Source organism: Alnus glutinosa, chromosome 14, assembly GCF_958979055.1.
Source record: "Alnus glutinosa chromosome 14, dhAlnGlut1.1, whole genome shotgun sequence".
NCBI classification, from domain to species: Eukaryota; Viridiplantae; Streptophyta; class Magnoliopsida; order Fagales; family Betulaceae; genus Alnus; species Alnus glutinosa.
In genome coordinates, this window is record NC_084899.1 from 12,444,980 (window position 1) to 12,461,216 (window position 16,237).

General features: G+C 37.6%; 1 protein-coding gene across 1 annotated transcript; it reads left to right on the forward strand.

The window, feature by feature from the left end:
• On the forward strand, nt 1-2,662 carry LOC133856716 (zinc finger BED domain-containing protein RICESLEEPER 2-like). Its single transcript, XM_062291771.1, has 4 exons — nt 1-250; nt 928-1,601; nt 1,739-2,045; nt 2,616-2,662. The coding sequence occupies exons 1-4, from the start codon at nt 1-3 to the stop codon at nt 2,660-2,662; spliced, it is 1,278 nt and encodes a 425-aa protein (XP_062147755.1).
• Nucleotides 2,663-16,237: the final 13,575 nt, after the last annotated feature.

The following is a 16,237-nucleotide window of genomic DNA, read 5'->3' on the forward strand; positions in this document are numbered from 1 at the left end:
ATGAGTGACGAAGAACCTGTGGTAGATCTTCATGAAGTAGAATATTATCACGATTTGATAGAAGTAGATGCAATAGAAGACGTACCTGTTAGTATGGGGAGTTTTAAAAAAAAAAAGCCTCAGAAGCGTAGGAAGACATCGGATGCTTGGAATTATTTTGATCCCCCTCCTAGTACGTGTCCAAATGATGACAAGCCGCAGGTCAAATGCAAGTATTGTGATGCTACATACGTGGTTCTAGGTGCATATGGTACTGGAAATCTAAAGCGTCACATAAAAAAATGCTCGAGGAGAAACACACGTGATGTTGGGCAGCTGCTCATGTCCCAAAATCCTTGTCTTTGTTTGTAAGTGCCTCTAAATTTGACACTGAAAAATTTAGAGAATTATGGATTGCTTCAATTATTAAGCATGATTTGCCATTTCGATTTGTTGAGTATGAGGGTATAAGAGAAATGTTGCAATACTTGAGAAATGATGTGCCACTCATCTTTAGAAATACTGCTAAGTCTGATGTGATTAAGATGTATCAAAGGGAAAAGCAAAGGGTTAAATTGATGTTAAATGCTTCTCCTGGGAGGGTTTATTTAACGTCTGATTTATGGACTTCGTTGACAATTGATGGATATATGTGCCTCACAGCACATTTTCTTGACAAGAATTGGGTCTTACATAAAAGGGTGTTGAATTTTTCTTTAATGCCCCCACCACATAATGGTATCTCTCTGTGTGAAAAAATTTATAATTTGTTACAAGAGTGGGGGATTGAGACTAAGGTTTTCTCTATAACTTTAAATAACGCTTCTTCTAATGATGTTTATGTTGACTTATTAAAAAATCAATTGAATATTAAGAGAGCTCTTCCTTGTATTGGTGAGTTCTTTCACCTTCGTTGTTGTGCACATATTCTTAATCTTATAGTATAAGATGGGTTGAAAGAAATTGATAGTGCTCTCCATAAGGTTCGTGAGAGTGTTGAGTATGTTAAAGGATCACAAGGGAGGAAAAAGAGGTTTCTTGAATCTGTGAATCAAATGTCTTTGGATGGTAGAAAAGGGTTGAGACAAGATGTTCCAACTAGATGGAATTCCACATTTCTAATACTTGAGAGTGTTGTTTATTATCGGCGTGCTTTTTGTCATTTAGAGTTGATTGATTCTAACTTTAAGCATTGCCCTGGTGTACTTGAGTGTGAAAAGGTGGATAGTATTAGAACTTTCTTGGCTTGTTTTTATCATGCTACTTGTGACTTTTTTGGAACTAAGTATCCCACAACCAACTTATATTTTCCATCAGTTTTCATGATCTATGTGACCTTGAAGCAACATAAAGAGAGTGAAGATGAATATAAGAGATTAATGGCAAATCGAATGCTCTATAAGTTTGAAAAATATTGGTCAGAATTCAGTATAGTGTTGGCCATTGCAGTTATCTTGGATCCTCGTTTCAAGCTTCATTTTATAGATTTCTGCTATAAGAAGCTTTATGGAGAGAATAGTTCTAGAGAGTTTTTGCTTGTTCATGCTAAATTATTCTCTCTTTTTATGGAATATAATGGTATGTTTCCTATAACTTCAAGCACCATAGCTGTTGAAAAACATGTTGCTTCCCAAGAATATCCCCTAGAGACTACATAAATGATGAAGGTACAATTATATGTTTATTTATCGAATTATGTGACATTGTTAGTGTATATCATTTTAGTAAATTATGTTTATATTCTCTCTTTTTTATGTAGGAGTTTGATACATTTGAAAGGGATGATGTTGGTATACAAAAGACTCAAATAGAACTTTATTTGGATGAACCTAGGCTGGATAGGAATGCGAAATTGGACATTCTTGCATTTTGGAAAGGAAATGAATTTCGTTATCCTGATGTAGCTTGTATGGCTCGTGATATTTTGAGTATTCCCGTTTCTACAGTTGCCTCAGAATCCACTTTTAGTGTTGGTGGGCGTGTAATTGATCAATTTAGGAGTTCGCTCAAGCCAGATGTCGTTGAGGCACTAGTTTGCACTAGAGATTGGTTATATAGAGAGCAATGTAATTCTATTATTAGTTATTTGCATATTTAATTTCTTTATTAACTTGTAGAAGTTTTTTAATGCACAAAATAAAAACTCTAACTCTTATCTTTTGATATAGAACACATACAAATGAAGTTGGATGAACTAGTAGAAGATATTATGACAATGGATATCAATTCAGAGGACATTTCATCTAGTTCCAAATCTGTTATTATTCCTTAACTTTGTAAGTTTTCAGTTTTAGTTGATGTAAGTTATTGGCGTAAGTGTATAACAAACTTGTTGTGTCACTGTTTGCTTCAAATGTGTTTAGTTTCTATAATGAAACATAATTTTTCCTGCAACCTACATGCCTTGTTTGGGAACACAGGTTTTTGAACTTGTATATGTATTTTTTTTTCCCTTTATTTTGCAAATGAAATCAAACCAAATTCAAGTTTTATCAAAAACTTGAATTTTTATACAAGTTTGTATTCTTGTGTCTCTTTTAAGTCCCACATTTTTTCAGGGAAGAGTTCATACTTGGGCTTATTTTTGGCTTGTTTTTAGGGCTGACATTCTCTTCTTGTGTCTCTTTTTCACTCAGGTTCTCAAAGATACAATTTCAACTCTGAAAGTGCAGTAAGCCAGTAAGTAGTATGGCAATCCAATCGGTCAATTGTGGAGCTAGCTGTCTGAGCCTCAGCCAATGATTAAAACCTGATTTTGGGCATATTGTTATGATATGATATGAAGGCTTATCATCCTTAAGCTTAAATTTTGTGGAGACCAGTTTAAATTTTAAAAAGATGTTATTAAGTTCAACATTTTGGAAATTTTATTACTTATTATGTTAATGTAAATTTTATTTGCAACTCAAGTATAGTTGAGTTTTTGTAATATTTGTATAGCATTTTCATGACAAAGAATCAAAGATTATCACATGTAGTTGGCTCTTTGATAGGCATTTTTTGTAATGAAACTTGAAAGTAGTAGATTTTCTTTTTTAGTTTGGCTGGATAGTGGAAGTGGAATACAGTATAATTTTTTTTTTTTTTTTTAGTTTATATTTGTGTTTTTTATTTTTATTTTTATAGTGTTTTTTATATAATGGGTGAATCGGGTCGTGTTAACCCTACACGACCCGTTTAATAAACGGGTCAAACGGGTAGTGTCATGTCAACCCGTTATTTAAGTGGGTCGTGTTAGGGTCGAAGGGTTTGACCCTTTTATTTAAACAGGTCGTATCAGGGTTGACGGGTCAAACGGGTCGGGTCAAATGGGTCCTGTCAACCAGTTTTGACAGCCCTACTTGCAGTGCGTCGTAGAGGGAGAGATTGATTTAAGACCCATAAATTCAAAAAGCAATAAACAAAATTTGCTCTATCAAATAAGTCGTAGAGGGAGAGATTGAAAATGCGTTTACTTGCAGAATCCTTAGTAAATCACGTTAGACTGGTGGGTCGATGTTCGACGGAGGAGGAGCCTCCCAGGTGTAGGTGGCTCCATGGTTTCCGTTTTGTGGGGTTTACAGTGAGTTTAATTGGTTTCAAAAGATTTGGTGTTTTCATATCTATTGTATTTTGTGGTTTTTGATAACTTGCCCACTTTTAATTGGTTGCTGTAAAAGGAGGGGTTTACAACCCATTCGGATAGAAGGTATTCCCTTTTAGTTTATAGTGTCATAGTCGACTTTAAATGTTTTTGACTTCTATCAATGTTGTTGAAAGTTTGAATTCATTTTTAAACAACTTCACCCATTCTTGGGTTCTTTTCCTTAATACATTTTGTATTTGCTACTTTTATATTTAATGAAACTACACTCAAGTTTCCAAAAATATTTTTAGGGAAAATTACAGTTTAGTCCTTCAAATTACCAGATGTTTTGGAAGTAGCCCTTCAAACTACCAACCCTTGAACACTGACCCCCCAAACTACAAAAAAGTTTCAAAACGACCCATTTTGCCGAAATATGCCTATAATACCAGACACGTGTCATTTTTCAATTAAAAAAAATAATAATTTAATCTAATTTAAAAAAAAAATGGGAAAATTATTGTTTAGCCCCCAAACTACTAGCTATTTTGAAGTAGCCTCCTAAACTACCAAAAAGTTTCAAAAAGACCAATTTTGTCGAAATATGCCTATAATACCCCTACCACGTGTCATTTTTCAATTAAAAAATTAAAAATTAAAAATAAATAAAAATAAAAAACTAATATATATATACACACACACACACACACACACACACACACACACACACACACACACACATATACAAGGTGGTGGCTGAGTCACCTCCAAAGCTGGTTTTGTAGGTGGCCGAACTACCCCCATGGCCCTTGAGGATGGTTCGTCCACCCCTAAGGGCCAAAATGGGAGTGGAAACCATCCATAAGAGCCTTGGGGTTGGCCGACGTTTGGCTTGGGGGTGCGTTTGGTCACCCCCAAGGGCCATGGGGGTGGTTTAACCAGCAACACCCCCCCCCCCCCCCCCAGAGATCGGCTGAACCCACTCCCAGGCCAAACGGGGGTGGTTTGCCCACCCCTAAGGGCCAAAAAAAAAAAAAAAAGTTAGGGTTTGGCTTAGGGTGGCCAAACCCACCCCCAAGCAAAATGGGGGTGGTTCGGCCACCCCCAAGTACCAAAAAAAAAAAAAAATGTTAGGGTTTAGCCTTGGGGGTGATTTCGGCCACCCCCATTTTGGCCCATGGGGGTGGCCAAACCACCCCCAAAACCGGCCTCGACCACCCCCCTTGGCAAAAATGGGGGTGGATATATATGTATTGTTTTTTTTTTTTAGGTTTTTTTTTTTTTTTAATTGAAAAATGACACATGATTGAGGTATTATAGTCATATTTTGACAAAATTGTTATTTTTGAAACTTTTTGGTAGTTTGGGGTTAGAGTCCAAGTGTTGATAGTTTGAATGGCTGCTTCCAAAAAGGCTGATAGTTTGGGGGGCTGAGCTGTAATTTTTCTAAATTTTTATTTTTAAATTTAGTTTTATTATATTTTAATTGAAAAATAACACATGACAGGGGTATTATAGGCATATTTCAACAAAATTGGTCTTTTTGAAGAAAAAAAAACTGTAGTTTGGGGGGTCAAAGTCCAATGGTTGGTAATTTGGGGGGCTATTTTCAAAACGGCTGGTAGTTTGGGAGGCTAAACTGTAATTTTTCCATATTTTTACTATTGCAGTTCCTAAATTTTGCCATAAAATAAGTAACATATTCTTGTTCTTTGCTTTCACAGCATTTAAAGGTTGGGTTATGGAACTTTGGTTTGATGTGGTATTTGTAATTGGCTTTTTATAGGGATTGGATGATGAGTTGCAAAAAGTCGCTTTATGAATTATTGGAAGCAAGGGGATGAGTTGCAAGAGTCACGGCATTCAAAGGATAGGATATGACTTGTATTTTGGGGAAAATACACTTTACCCCCTTGAAGTATCCATCCATTTGCATTTTGGCTTCTAATGTTCAAAAATCGGTAGTAGACCCCCCAATTTAGCCAACTTTGGTAAATAATACCTTCCATCCATGTTGTTTGTCTCTTTGGACAGAAACGAGGTCACGTGCATGGCACGTGACATTTTAAGGCTACATCAAGACCATTTTGCCCCTCCTCCATTCAGAGAAATTCGATGCACTTAGACCTGGTCGGTTCAGGTCTTGACCTTTTGCACATCTAGACCCAGTCTCCAGCATAGGTGACAGAGCTGGAACCTCGGCAGTCGGCGCGGATATCGGAGCTAGAGGAGCGCTAGAGGGAATAGCCTCCGGCATAGGTGACAGGAGATTTCTCTAGTGCAGCCAGAGGCGTAGATCATCTCTTTTAGTTTTTAATTGACTGCATTTTGTTGATAAAATCATTATTATGTAAGTCTATTGCCTTAACAAGGATACCATATTTTTCAGAGTCTTCAGAATATTCAGGAGTTAATTTCCTTAACATGGAAAGCCTTAATATGACAAGTATTAGTGTCGTCAGCTCAAGAAAGGCAATTTCCAGGTGCTAGGAAGATTCTGCGCAATTTACAGCTCAGTAAATTCAGTTCCCTACTTACCGTGTGGACGACCCAGCAGAAGCGTCCGGACGCCCATCAGTGTTTGAAAAAGTGTCTGAAACACCTCAACAGGCACCAACCACAGGGAACTCATCTTCGCACAGATGTTCGGACAGCCCAGCGGATAGCAACTCCTAAGAGCACCTGTTTGTACAGGTGTCGGAACAGCAAAATGAAGGCTGCGCATAGTGAACATTACAAGCAACCGTCCAAACACTAGGGTTATACCATCCGGACTCGATGACTGAAGATTAATGAAGAAACGCGTGAGATCGTGTGATTTGAAGTCGATTGTTGCTTGCCGTCTGGACGCTTATTGTCTAAGTCCGGACGCCGCCTAGAGAACTTCGAATTAGACTTGTATTAGGTTTTCTATAGCCTATAAACAGAGGTCTCTAGGCATGTATTATCCAAGAATTCAGTACTAAATTCCTTTGTATTAAGAGATGGTGTTTAGGCAGAAACAAAGATATTTGCTAGCTCTCTTAGGGTGGTTCTTGTGTGATTTAATCAACCTTTGAAGTCTAGCTTAGGAAGGAGCCCTAAGTTAAAGGATTCCATTGAAGACTCCTTCAGGTAGGAGATTTGGTTGGGAGGCGTTCACGTATAGGTACACGTCAGAGTGCACGGTATGACCACTGCATAATGGGTATATGAGTGCGAGTGCTTTGTTACTAGTCTTGTCTTTTGAATAGTGGAAATCCTGGGTTTGGCTGCCCCGGAGTGGTTTTTCTCTTAACTGAGTTTCCACTTCATTAGCAAAATTTCTATCTTCTTTTAAATTCTGCACTTAGATATTTTGTTGCACAATTAATCTCACACACACACGTTAATTAGTAGTCTATTTATTTTCAATTGGTATTAAAGCGGGTACACTCTTTTTTGGATTAATTTCCTAAGTAGGATCCATGACTCATTTTAATATAAATCCTTTTGAGTTCTCTAAAGATGATTTTGATGATGAATTCTCTAAAGATACTTTAAGGATAAGTAAACTCTTTGTGAATTCCAATAGAGAACTTAAAAAGGCTAAGCAAGAAAAAGAGTCTTTAATCATTCAATTGTCTGAATCACATGCTTTAATTGACTCTTTAAAATCTGAGATTACCATGTTATTTAACATTGTTGATCCACTTGAGAATAAATTAAAAGACTCTGAGGATCTCTTTGAAAATTTCTCTAGTAATAATTTAAAAAGCATGCTTTGTATTCAAACAGATAATTCTATCAAGCCTAGCCTTATTATTGATGATTTGGATGCTTCTACTTTACATGCTTTTGATTCTGAATTAAATTCTCTTTTTATTAAGCCTGTGATAGTAGATACATCTTGTTTACATAGTTTTGAAAATTCTTGCTTAAATAATTGTGTGAAGCCTAAGTCCAAAGATTCAAGAACACAGCTTATGGTAAGTTTGTTCTTACTTGTCATAATTGTGGGAAGGTTGGTCACATTAGACAAATTATTTTCTATTAAAAACCCATAGATCTTGGATTAAGCAGGATGCTCCGAGGAAAGGTAAAGTGGAAAAATCATTCTCATCTAAACATGTTCCTCCGCTGAGGAGACATATAAAAGGTAAGGACAATGTTATTTGTAAAAATGCTAACCTTAATTCTGCATAGACACTGTCAAGAAGCATTCAAATAAAAGAAGCTTGCCCACCTGTCATCATTGTGGCATCACCGATCACATCCGACCCAAATGTCCATAGCTCCAGGCTCAAAAGTCGAAGGTTCAGAGGGAGCTGCCAACAAAAGCTATATCAAGCACTCTACCTTCGATAGCACATCAGGCTCCATGGCATCAGCAGTGACAGTAGAAGTTTGTTCCTTCCCATCAGAGTGGCAAACCAAATAAGAGCAAATCAAGGCACTTCAAGAGAAAGTCGCAGAAGCCCAATAACAACCATGGCTATGAGGGGTTGCTGAGCCTGATGCAAGGTATTCTAAAGAGAATGGACAAGACCCGCAAACCACCTCCACGGGTCAAGCAAGTATGGGGCATGAAAAATAAAAGACTTCTAATTTATGGTGTGTGTGTGTGTGAACAATGTGTTACAAAATATCATAAGTGCGGAATTTAAGTAAGACATATATTTTGTTAACGAAGTGAAAACTTAATTAAGAGAAAAACCACTCCGGGGCAGCTAAACCCAAGAATTATACTATTCAGAAAACAAAGCTAGTAACAAGACAATAACACTCACATAACCTTATGCAACAATCATATCTTGCATTATGACACGGTACTCAATGTGAACGCCTCACAACCAAGTTTCCTACTTGAAGACGTCTTCAATGGATCCTCCATAAGCTAGACTTCATACAAACAAAGTAACAGCAGATCGACAACAGCTAGAGAGCTAGTAGATCTTCATAATATCTCCCTAAACACCTTATCTAAGCTATAGAGAATTCAAAATCGAATTCTGTAAATATGCCTAGAGGCCTCTATTTATAGGCTTCATAAAATCTAATTCTACACTAAATCAGATTTCTCTAGGCCGCATCCGGACGGAAGCATAGAGCATCCGAACAGTGAACTGTGCAACCGCTTTTTCATAATGCGCATCACACATTTCTATATTAAGGCCTCATCTGGACGGTGTTGCCCTAGAGTCCGGACGGTTGCAAATTGTCTACATATAATTTTCTTATCAAGGGCTGCGTCCAGACGGTGTTGCCTTGTTGTTCGGACGAATACAAGTTGTCTTCCCAATCTGTGTCTTCCCAAATACTTCTCAAACTCTGACTGGCGTCCGAACAGTGTTGCCCTATCGTCCGGATGGATGCACGCTAGAGCTGTTCAGAAGCTTCTCGACATTGATGGGCCTTCGGTCGCATCACTGGGCAATCCAGACGGAAACAAAGGATTCGACTTTTGCTAACTTGGAATTTGCACAGAATCTTTCTGGAACTTTAAAATAACCTTTTTGAAGCTTGTGACACTGAAACTTGTCATAATAAAGTTATTTCCATCTTAAAGAAATAAACTCTAATAAACTGGAGATTTTGAATAAAATGGCATCCCTGTTAAAACAACATTACATAATAGTGATTTTGTTAATAGAATGAAAGCCAACAAAACTAACAAACTCCCCCTTTGGCAATTTAGGGACAAAAATCACTTGACCGATTTAAAAATACATTCCTAATCCAAAAATAAAAATACTCCCAATTTTCGTCTCAAAATGACAAAGGGTAAACAAAGTTTAAAAAAACTACAGTAGCAATAATTACCAATATTCAACAAAATAGGAATACAAGTAAAACTGTCTCAAAATAAGAACCAACAAAGCACAATAAAACATATTGAGTAAACCAACACTCAATCCTCATCATCATGAGATGGATGATGATGTCTGAGACACTCCTGGATGTCAAGTTGGTACTGCTCAACTCTTACATTGATAGAGCTGACCTCCCGCTAAATAGAACTCAAGGCACTCATAACCTGAGCAAAGCCAGTATCATACGACGGAGGAGGTGGAGCAGTCTGTGAAGAGGAGGCTCCTGTAGGTAGCTCAAACTGAATTGGAGGAGGCTGAGGAGCTTTGTCTTGACCTTCATGCCGCAGCTGGGCATTAGACTTCATGCAAGTTTGACTCCCAAGAGGATCCTAAACTTTCATCCTAGGCTCAGCAGAGATGTTTGTCATAGATTGAAGACAGATCTTCATGACCAAGCACACAAAAGGAAGACTTGTAGAATGACCATATCTTATATCAAGCATAATGTTGAGGATGTGCTTGCACGAGCAGAAGGACATCCTCATAACCAAAGCATATAGAAGGTGAGACCTCTTCAATACAAGCTCATTTCTATGAGCTATGGGCCAGAGATTATGCAAAACAATCTTCGCGAGCAGCCGGTGCAGGGGAGAGAAGCAATCGATCTTGATATGAGCATGTGCTCCTTCATCGCCATGTGAATGAGCATCAAAGAAATCCCTAAGCTGCTTTAAGCTAGGAGGCTCCAAAACCTCTGTAAAAGGATTAGCTAAAATGGGAAGCACTGGAACATCGATGATGGAACTCATAACTTAAGGATCAATTTGAATGGTGTGCCCTTGAATAGTAGTTTGAAGTATGATCCCACTGTCATCATCTTGAACGACCTCTAAGTGCCCATAAAAATCATGCACAAGTCTGGGATATACCAGGCATGCACAGTTGTAAAGGAATCCCTAGTGATTGGCCTGGATCATCTCAGCAATGAAATCTAGAGGAGACACCATAATGTGCGCTCTGACTACGTTCCTTTCTGGGATCGCTTGCCTATTCTCCACTCAATCCCTGGTGGCGGCAGCTAGTCCTTCTTCTGTCCTTTGTTGGACCTTGCACTGAGAACTGCCGAAAGACATTTTTCTGAAAAGAAAAAAATTCAAAAGAAATATGTCCAAAAAATACCACACAAAAGGTTAAATCCTGTTAGTTCAAAAGAAAAATCGGTATTATAACAGAAATAATTTGGATTTCCCAAAAATTACATACACAACAAATAGCCCAAAACAATTCAAGTAACTAACAGACCAAATAACCCAATCTCATTAGAAGAGATATAATCAATTTCATGCAAAATATATCTCAAGAAAATCCCAAAATAAATCATAATATTCTTAACAATTAATAACTCAAGAAAAGAATAAAAAAGACATAATGAAGTACCTGGGATGGAGAAGATGAGAACTCGTGAAAAAGCATGAGCAAAACGCACCAAAATCTCAAAAAGGCTAGAGAAAATGAAAAGAAATGATGTTGTGTCTAATACCCCGTATTTTAAGATATTGAATAAAATATCTTAAAAAATGATTTATGACCTAATAATAAGGCAAAATAATAAATATGAATATTTATGAAAATAAATATTCATTTATTCCTTAATATGGAAATTGCGTACAGTTGAAGTGCGATTGTCTGGACACGTCTCAAATCAGGAAAGAATTTCAGCGAAATTTTGGAAAGCCGATTGCACAGTTGTCCGTTCGGACGCCTTATGTCTACCGTCCGGATGGCGCCTAGGTTTATCAAGCCAGACGCTCATTTGAACTTGCAGCCTATAAATAGAGGTCCCTAGGCTTGAGAACTGCAATAATTCGATATTGAATTCCTTAGTGCTTAGAGAGTTATATTTTAGAGTTATTGTGCTGAGTTAGTCTCTCTCAAGCCGTTGCCGTTGTGTGCTGTTGCAATTGAAGTTTATCTTTGGGGTTGGCCCTAGGGTAAATGATTCCATTGAAGACCCCTTCAGGTAAGAGACCTGATTGGAAGGCGTTCGTGTTGAGTTACACGTTAGAGTTCAAGGTACGACCACTGCATCAGAGGTATGTGAGTGCTACTACTTTGTAACTAGTCTTGTCTTCTGAATAGTGGATATCCTAGGTTTGGCTGGCCCGGAATGGTTTTTCTTTTGACTGAATTTCTACTTCGTTAACAAAATATCTGTATGCTTTAACTCCGTTTGTTAATATTTTGTTGCACACATCTTTGCACACACTTGTTTATATTAGAAGTCATTTTGATTTTTCATAAAGAATTCAAATCTGCGAATTCTTTAATTGATTATACAAAACTTTTCGTTAATTTTTAGATTTGACTCTTTTTTCAAGATTTGAATCATTGCTTTAATTTCCATATTTGAATCTTTGCCTTAATTTTCAGATTTGAATCTTTGCCTTAATTTCCAAATTTGAATCTTTGCTTTAATTTTCCAGATTTGAATCTTTGCTTCGATTTTCCAGATTTGAATCCTTGCTTTAATTTTCATATCTGTAATTTTCCAGATTTAAATTCCATTTTCGTTATCGTTTGTCCTTTGTCTATTTCCATTTCTTGTTGTTGAAATCAAATCATTTTTTTTTTTTTTTTTGAAATTGCAATTCAATGTTGTTGCTTGTGATTGAATCTGTATTAAAAAAAAAAAAAAAAAGGCAGCGTATTCAAAGGTTGCTACATAGTTATAAAAAAAGAAAGAAAAAGAAAATAGAATAAGAAGAAAGAAACTTCGGAAATAGCTATTTGATATACTTTGCAATCCGAAAATTGAAGTGATTTGGTGTTGATTGATCTTTATCTTCAAAGGGGTTGAATGTATCATCTTTAGTATCATGTTTCCTAATTGCTCTTCCCTCATGCAAATTCTTTTAGATCCATGTCATTTTATTTCTTTCTTGTTTCTGGAATCTATTGCTGGTTGGAATAATACAAGGTTGTGTCTTGATTTAGTTCAACTAGTTCTTAAAGAACTTGAAAGGGAAAACGGGTGAAGTGAAAAATCAAAAGAGTGAAAACACGAGTGGAGTGAAAATATTTGAGTGTAGACATGTAAGGGAGTGTGTGAGGTGTTACAACTAACATTTTTTGCTTTGCATTGCATTGAAAATGTCTCATAAGAGTGACTCAACACCTAAGGAGGAGGCGGATAATTCATTATTTGTATTGCGGGCCATGCAACAACAGTTTGAACGGTTGAATTTGGTGTTGGAGAAGGTGAATGACCTATTAGAAATCTGCAAGGTGGGCGAGATAGGAGGAGACGTGCGCCTAGTGTTGAAAATGAGTTTGAGAACGAAAGAGATGATGATGATGAGGAAGACATAGTAGCTGAAGTTGGAATGGGTGGAGTTGACAGACCTAGAGAATGTAGGTGTGGAAGAGGACACGGGAGAAATCCAAGGGGTTGAGATGGGGTAGATTCCTTGGGAGCATCAAAATTAAAATACTATCTTTCCAAGGTAGGACTGACCCTGAAGCCTATTTAGAGTGGGAGAAGAAAATATAGTTGATTTTTGATTGTCACAATTCTTCAGAGGAAAAGAAGGTGAAGTTGGCAGTAATTGAGTTCACTGATTATGCAATTATTTGGTGGGATCAATTAGTGACCAATAGGAGGAGGAATCATGAGAGACCTATAGAAATAGGGGGTGAGTTGAAAGCTCTTATGAGGCGAAGATTTGTACCTAGCCCCTACTATAGAGAACTCTACCAAAAGTTACAAAACCTTACACAATGGTCTAGGAGTGTAGAGGATTACCATAAAGAGATGGAGGTGGCTATGATTCGGGCTAATGTAGAGGAGGATCAGGAGGCCATAATGGCCAGATTTTTAAGTGGTTTGAATAGGAACATAACCAATGTAGTTGAGTTGCAACATTATGTGGAGGTAGAAGACATGGTGCACATGGCTATGAAAATGGAGAGGCAGTTAAAGAGAAACGGGGTAGCATGGTATACTTTAGTTTCTAGCACTCCTTGGAAACGAAAGTGGGACAGAAATGATCAAGCTATAGTAAAGGGGAAGGCCAAACCACCTAAGGGAAAAGATGAGGGAACTAGCAAGAACAAACTCAAGGTAGATTTCCAACCTTCAAGGAATAGAGATATTAAATGTTTTAAATGTTTGGGTTCAGGGCACATCGCGTCTCAATGTCCAAACAAGCGGGGGATGGTTATGCGAGACAATGGGGAGGTGATGACTGATAGTGAAGATGATAGTGATGAGATGCTCGAGTTGGTTGATCCTAGTGATGATGGAGTGGAATACACTGTAGAAGGTGGAATTCACTGATTGTTGCCAGGCGTGCCCTCAATATGCAAATTAAGATAGACGATATAGAGCAACAGAGGGAGAACATATTTCATACTAGATGTTATGTAAACAACAAGGTGTGTAGTATGATTATAGACGGGGGAAGTTACACCAATGTAGCTAGTATCACCTTAATTGAAAAGTTGAGCTTATCTTTATTGAAGCATCCTAGACCTTATAAGTTGCAATGGTTGAATGAATGTGGGGAGGTCAAGGTCAATAAGCATGTTTTGGTGACTTTTACCATTGGGAGGTATAGTGATGAGGTGCTTTGTGATGTAGTTCTTATGCATGCTAGCCATATTTGGTTGGGGAGGCCGTGGTAGTATGATAGGAGGGTGATTCATGACGGGTTTAGGAACATGTACAACTTTGTAAAGGATGAAAAAACAATCAAGCTTGCTCCTTTAACCCCAAAACAGGTCTATGAGAACCAACTGAAGCTAAAAAGTGAGATTGAGCAAAAAAGAAAGAGTGAAAAAGAATAGAGAGGTGCCTGAGAATAAGGAAAATAGAGTGGCATCACGAGAGAAAGAAGAAAGGGAACCTGTAGAGAGAAAAGGAAAGGCAAAGATGAGTTTTTATGCAAAGGAGAGTGAGGTTAAGAGGGCCTTCTTAGCAGATCAGCCTATGATTTTTCTTGTTTACAAAGAATCTTATCTTAATCTTCATGAAACTAACCAATCTATTCATAGTTTGGCTGTTTCTTTGTTGCAGGAGTTCGAGGATGTATTTCTGGAGGAGATGCCGAGTGGGTTTCCACCCATTAGAGGCATTGAGCATCAAATTGATTTCATACCTGGAGCTGTTATTCCAAACCGAACAGCCTATAGGAGTAATCTAGAGGAGACCAAGGAGCTTCAAAGGCAAGTTGAAGATTTGTTGAGCAAGGGGTAGGTGAGAGAGAGCATGAGCCCATGAGCAGTACTAGTGCTACTAGTGCCAAAGAAGGATGGGACTTAGAGAATGTGCGTTGATTGTATAGCGGTCAACAATATTACGGTAAAGTACCGTCATCCCATTCCTAGATTAGATGATATGCTTGATGAATTGCATGACTCATGTATTTTCAGTAAAATAGATGTTAAAAGTGGATGCCATCAAATTAGAATGAAAGAGAGAGATGAATGGAAAACGACTTTTAAGACTAAATATGGACTTTATGAATGGTTGGTTATGCCTTTTGGACTTACAAATGCACCTAGTACGTTCAAGAGATTAATGAACCATGTATTACGTGCGCTCATAGGCAAATTTGTAGTCGTGCACTTTGATGATATCCTAGTGTACAACACGAACTTAGATGAACATATTGAGCATTTGAGATGTGTGTTAGATGTGTTGAGATATGAAAAGTTGTATTCTAATTTTAAGAAATGTACCTTTTGCTTGGAAAAAATTGTTTTTCTTGGTTATGTTGTTAGTAAAAAAGGTATTGAGGTGGATGAAGAGAAAGTCAAGGCTATCAAGGAGTGGCCAACGCCTAAAGACATTATTGAGGTAAGAAGCTTTCATGGTTTAGCTTGCTTTTAGCACATTTACTGCACTACTCACTGAAATAATTAAAAAGAATGTTGGATTTCTTTGGGGGAGTGATCATGCGAATGCATTAGCTTCTATTAAAGAAAGGTTATGTTCTACACCTGCGTTAACTTTACTTGACTTTAACAAAGCTTTTGAGATTGAATGTGATGCCTCAAGAATAGGAATTGAACCCGTTTTAATGCAGGATAGGCGACCCATAGCCTTCTTCAGTGAGAAGCTAAGTGGGGGCGGCCCTGAATTACTCCACTTATGATAAAGAACTTTATGCTCTTATTCGCACTCTAGAGACGTGGCAGCATTACCTTTGGCCTAAAGAATTTGTGATCCACACCGATCATGAATCATTAAAGCATCTCAAGAGTCAAGGTAAATTGAATAAGCGACATGCTAGATGGATTGAATACATCGAGACCTTTCCCTATGACCGTTACAAGCAAGGTAAGAAGAACATTGTTGCCGATGCTTTATCACAGAGGTATGTACTTCTTACTTCTTTGAGTGCTAAAATGCTTGGGTTTGATATGTGAAAGACGTGTATGCCAATGATGCCGATTTTTTTGATGTGTATATAGTGTGTGATAAAATGGCATTTGGTAAGTTTCACAACCATGATGGTTTTTGGTTTAAAGAAAGCAAATTGTGTGTGCCAAATTGTTCAATGCGTGAATTATTGGTGTGTGAGGCACATGGTGGGGGATTAATGAGACATTTTGGTGTGAGGAAAACCTTAGAAATTTTACATGAACATTTCTTTTGGCCTAGGATGAGAAGAGACGTCACCCGAATATGTGGTTAGTACATTACATGTCGAAAGGCCAAATCTAAGGTTTTACCACACAGGGTTGTATACACCCTTACTCGTTGCTAGTGAGCCATGGGTAGACATATCTATGGACTTTGTTTATGGGTTGCATAGGACAAAAAAAAGTAGAGATTCTATTTTTGTGATAGTGGATAGATTTAGTAAAATGTCACATTTGATTCCATGCCATAAAACAGATGATGCTACCAACATAGCTG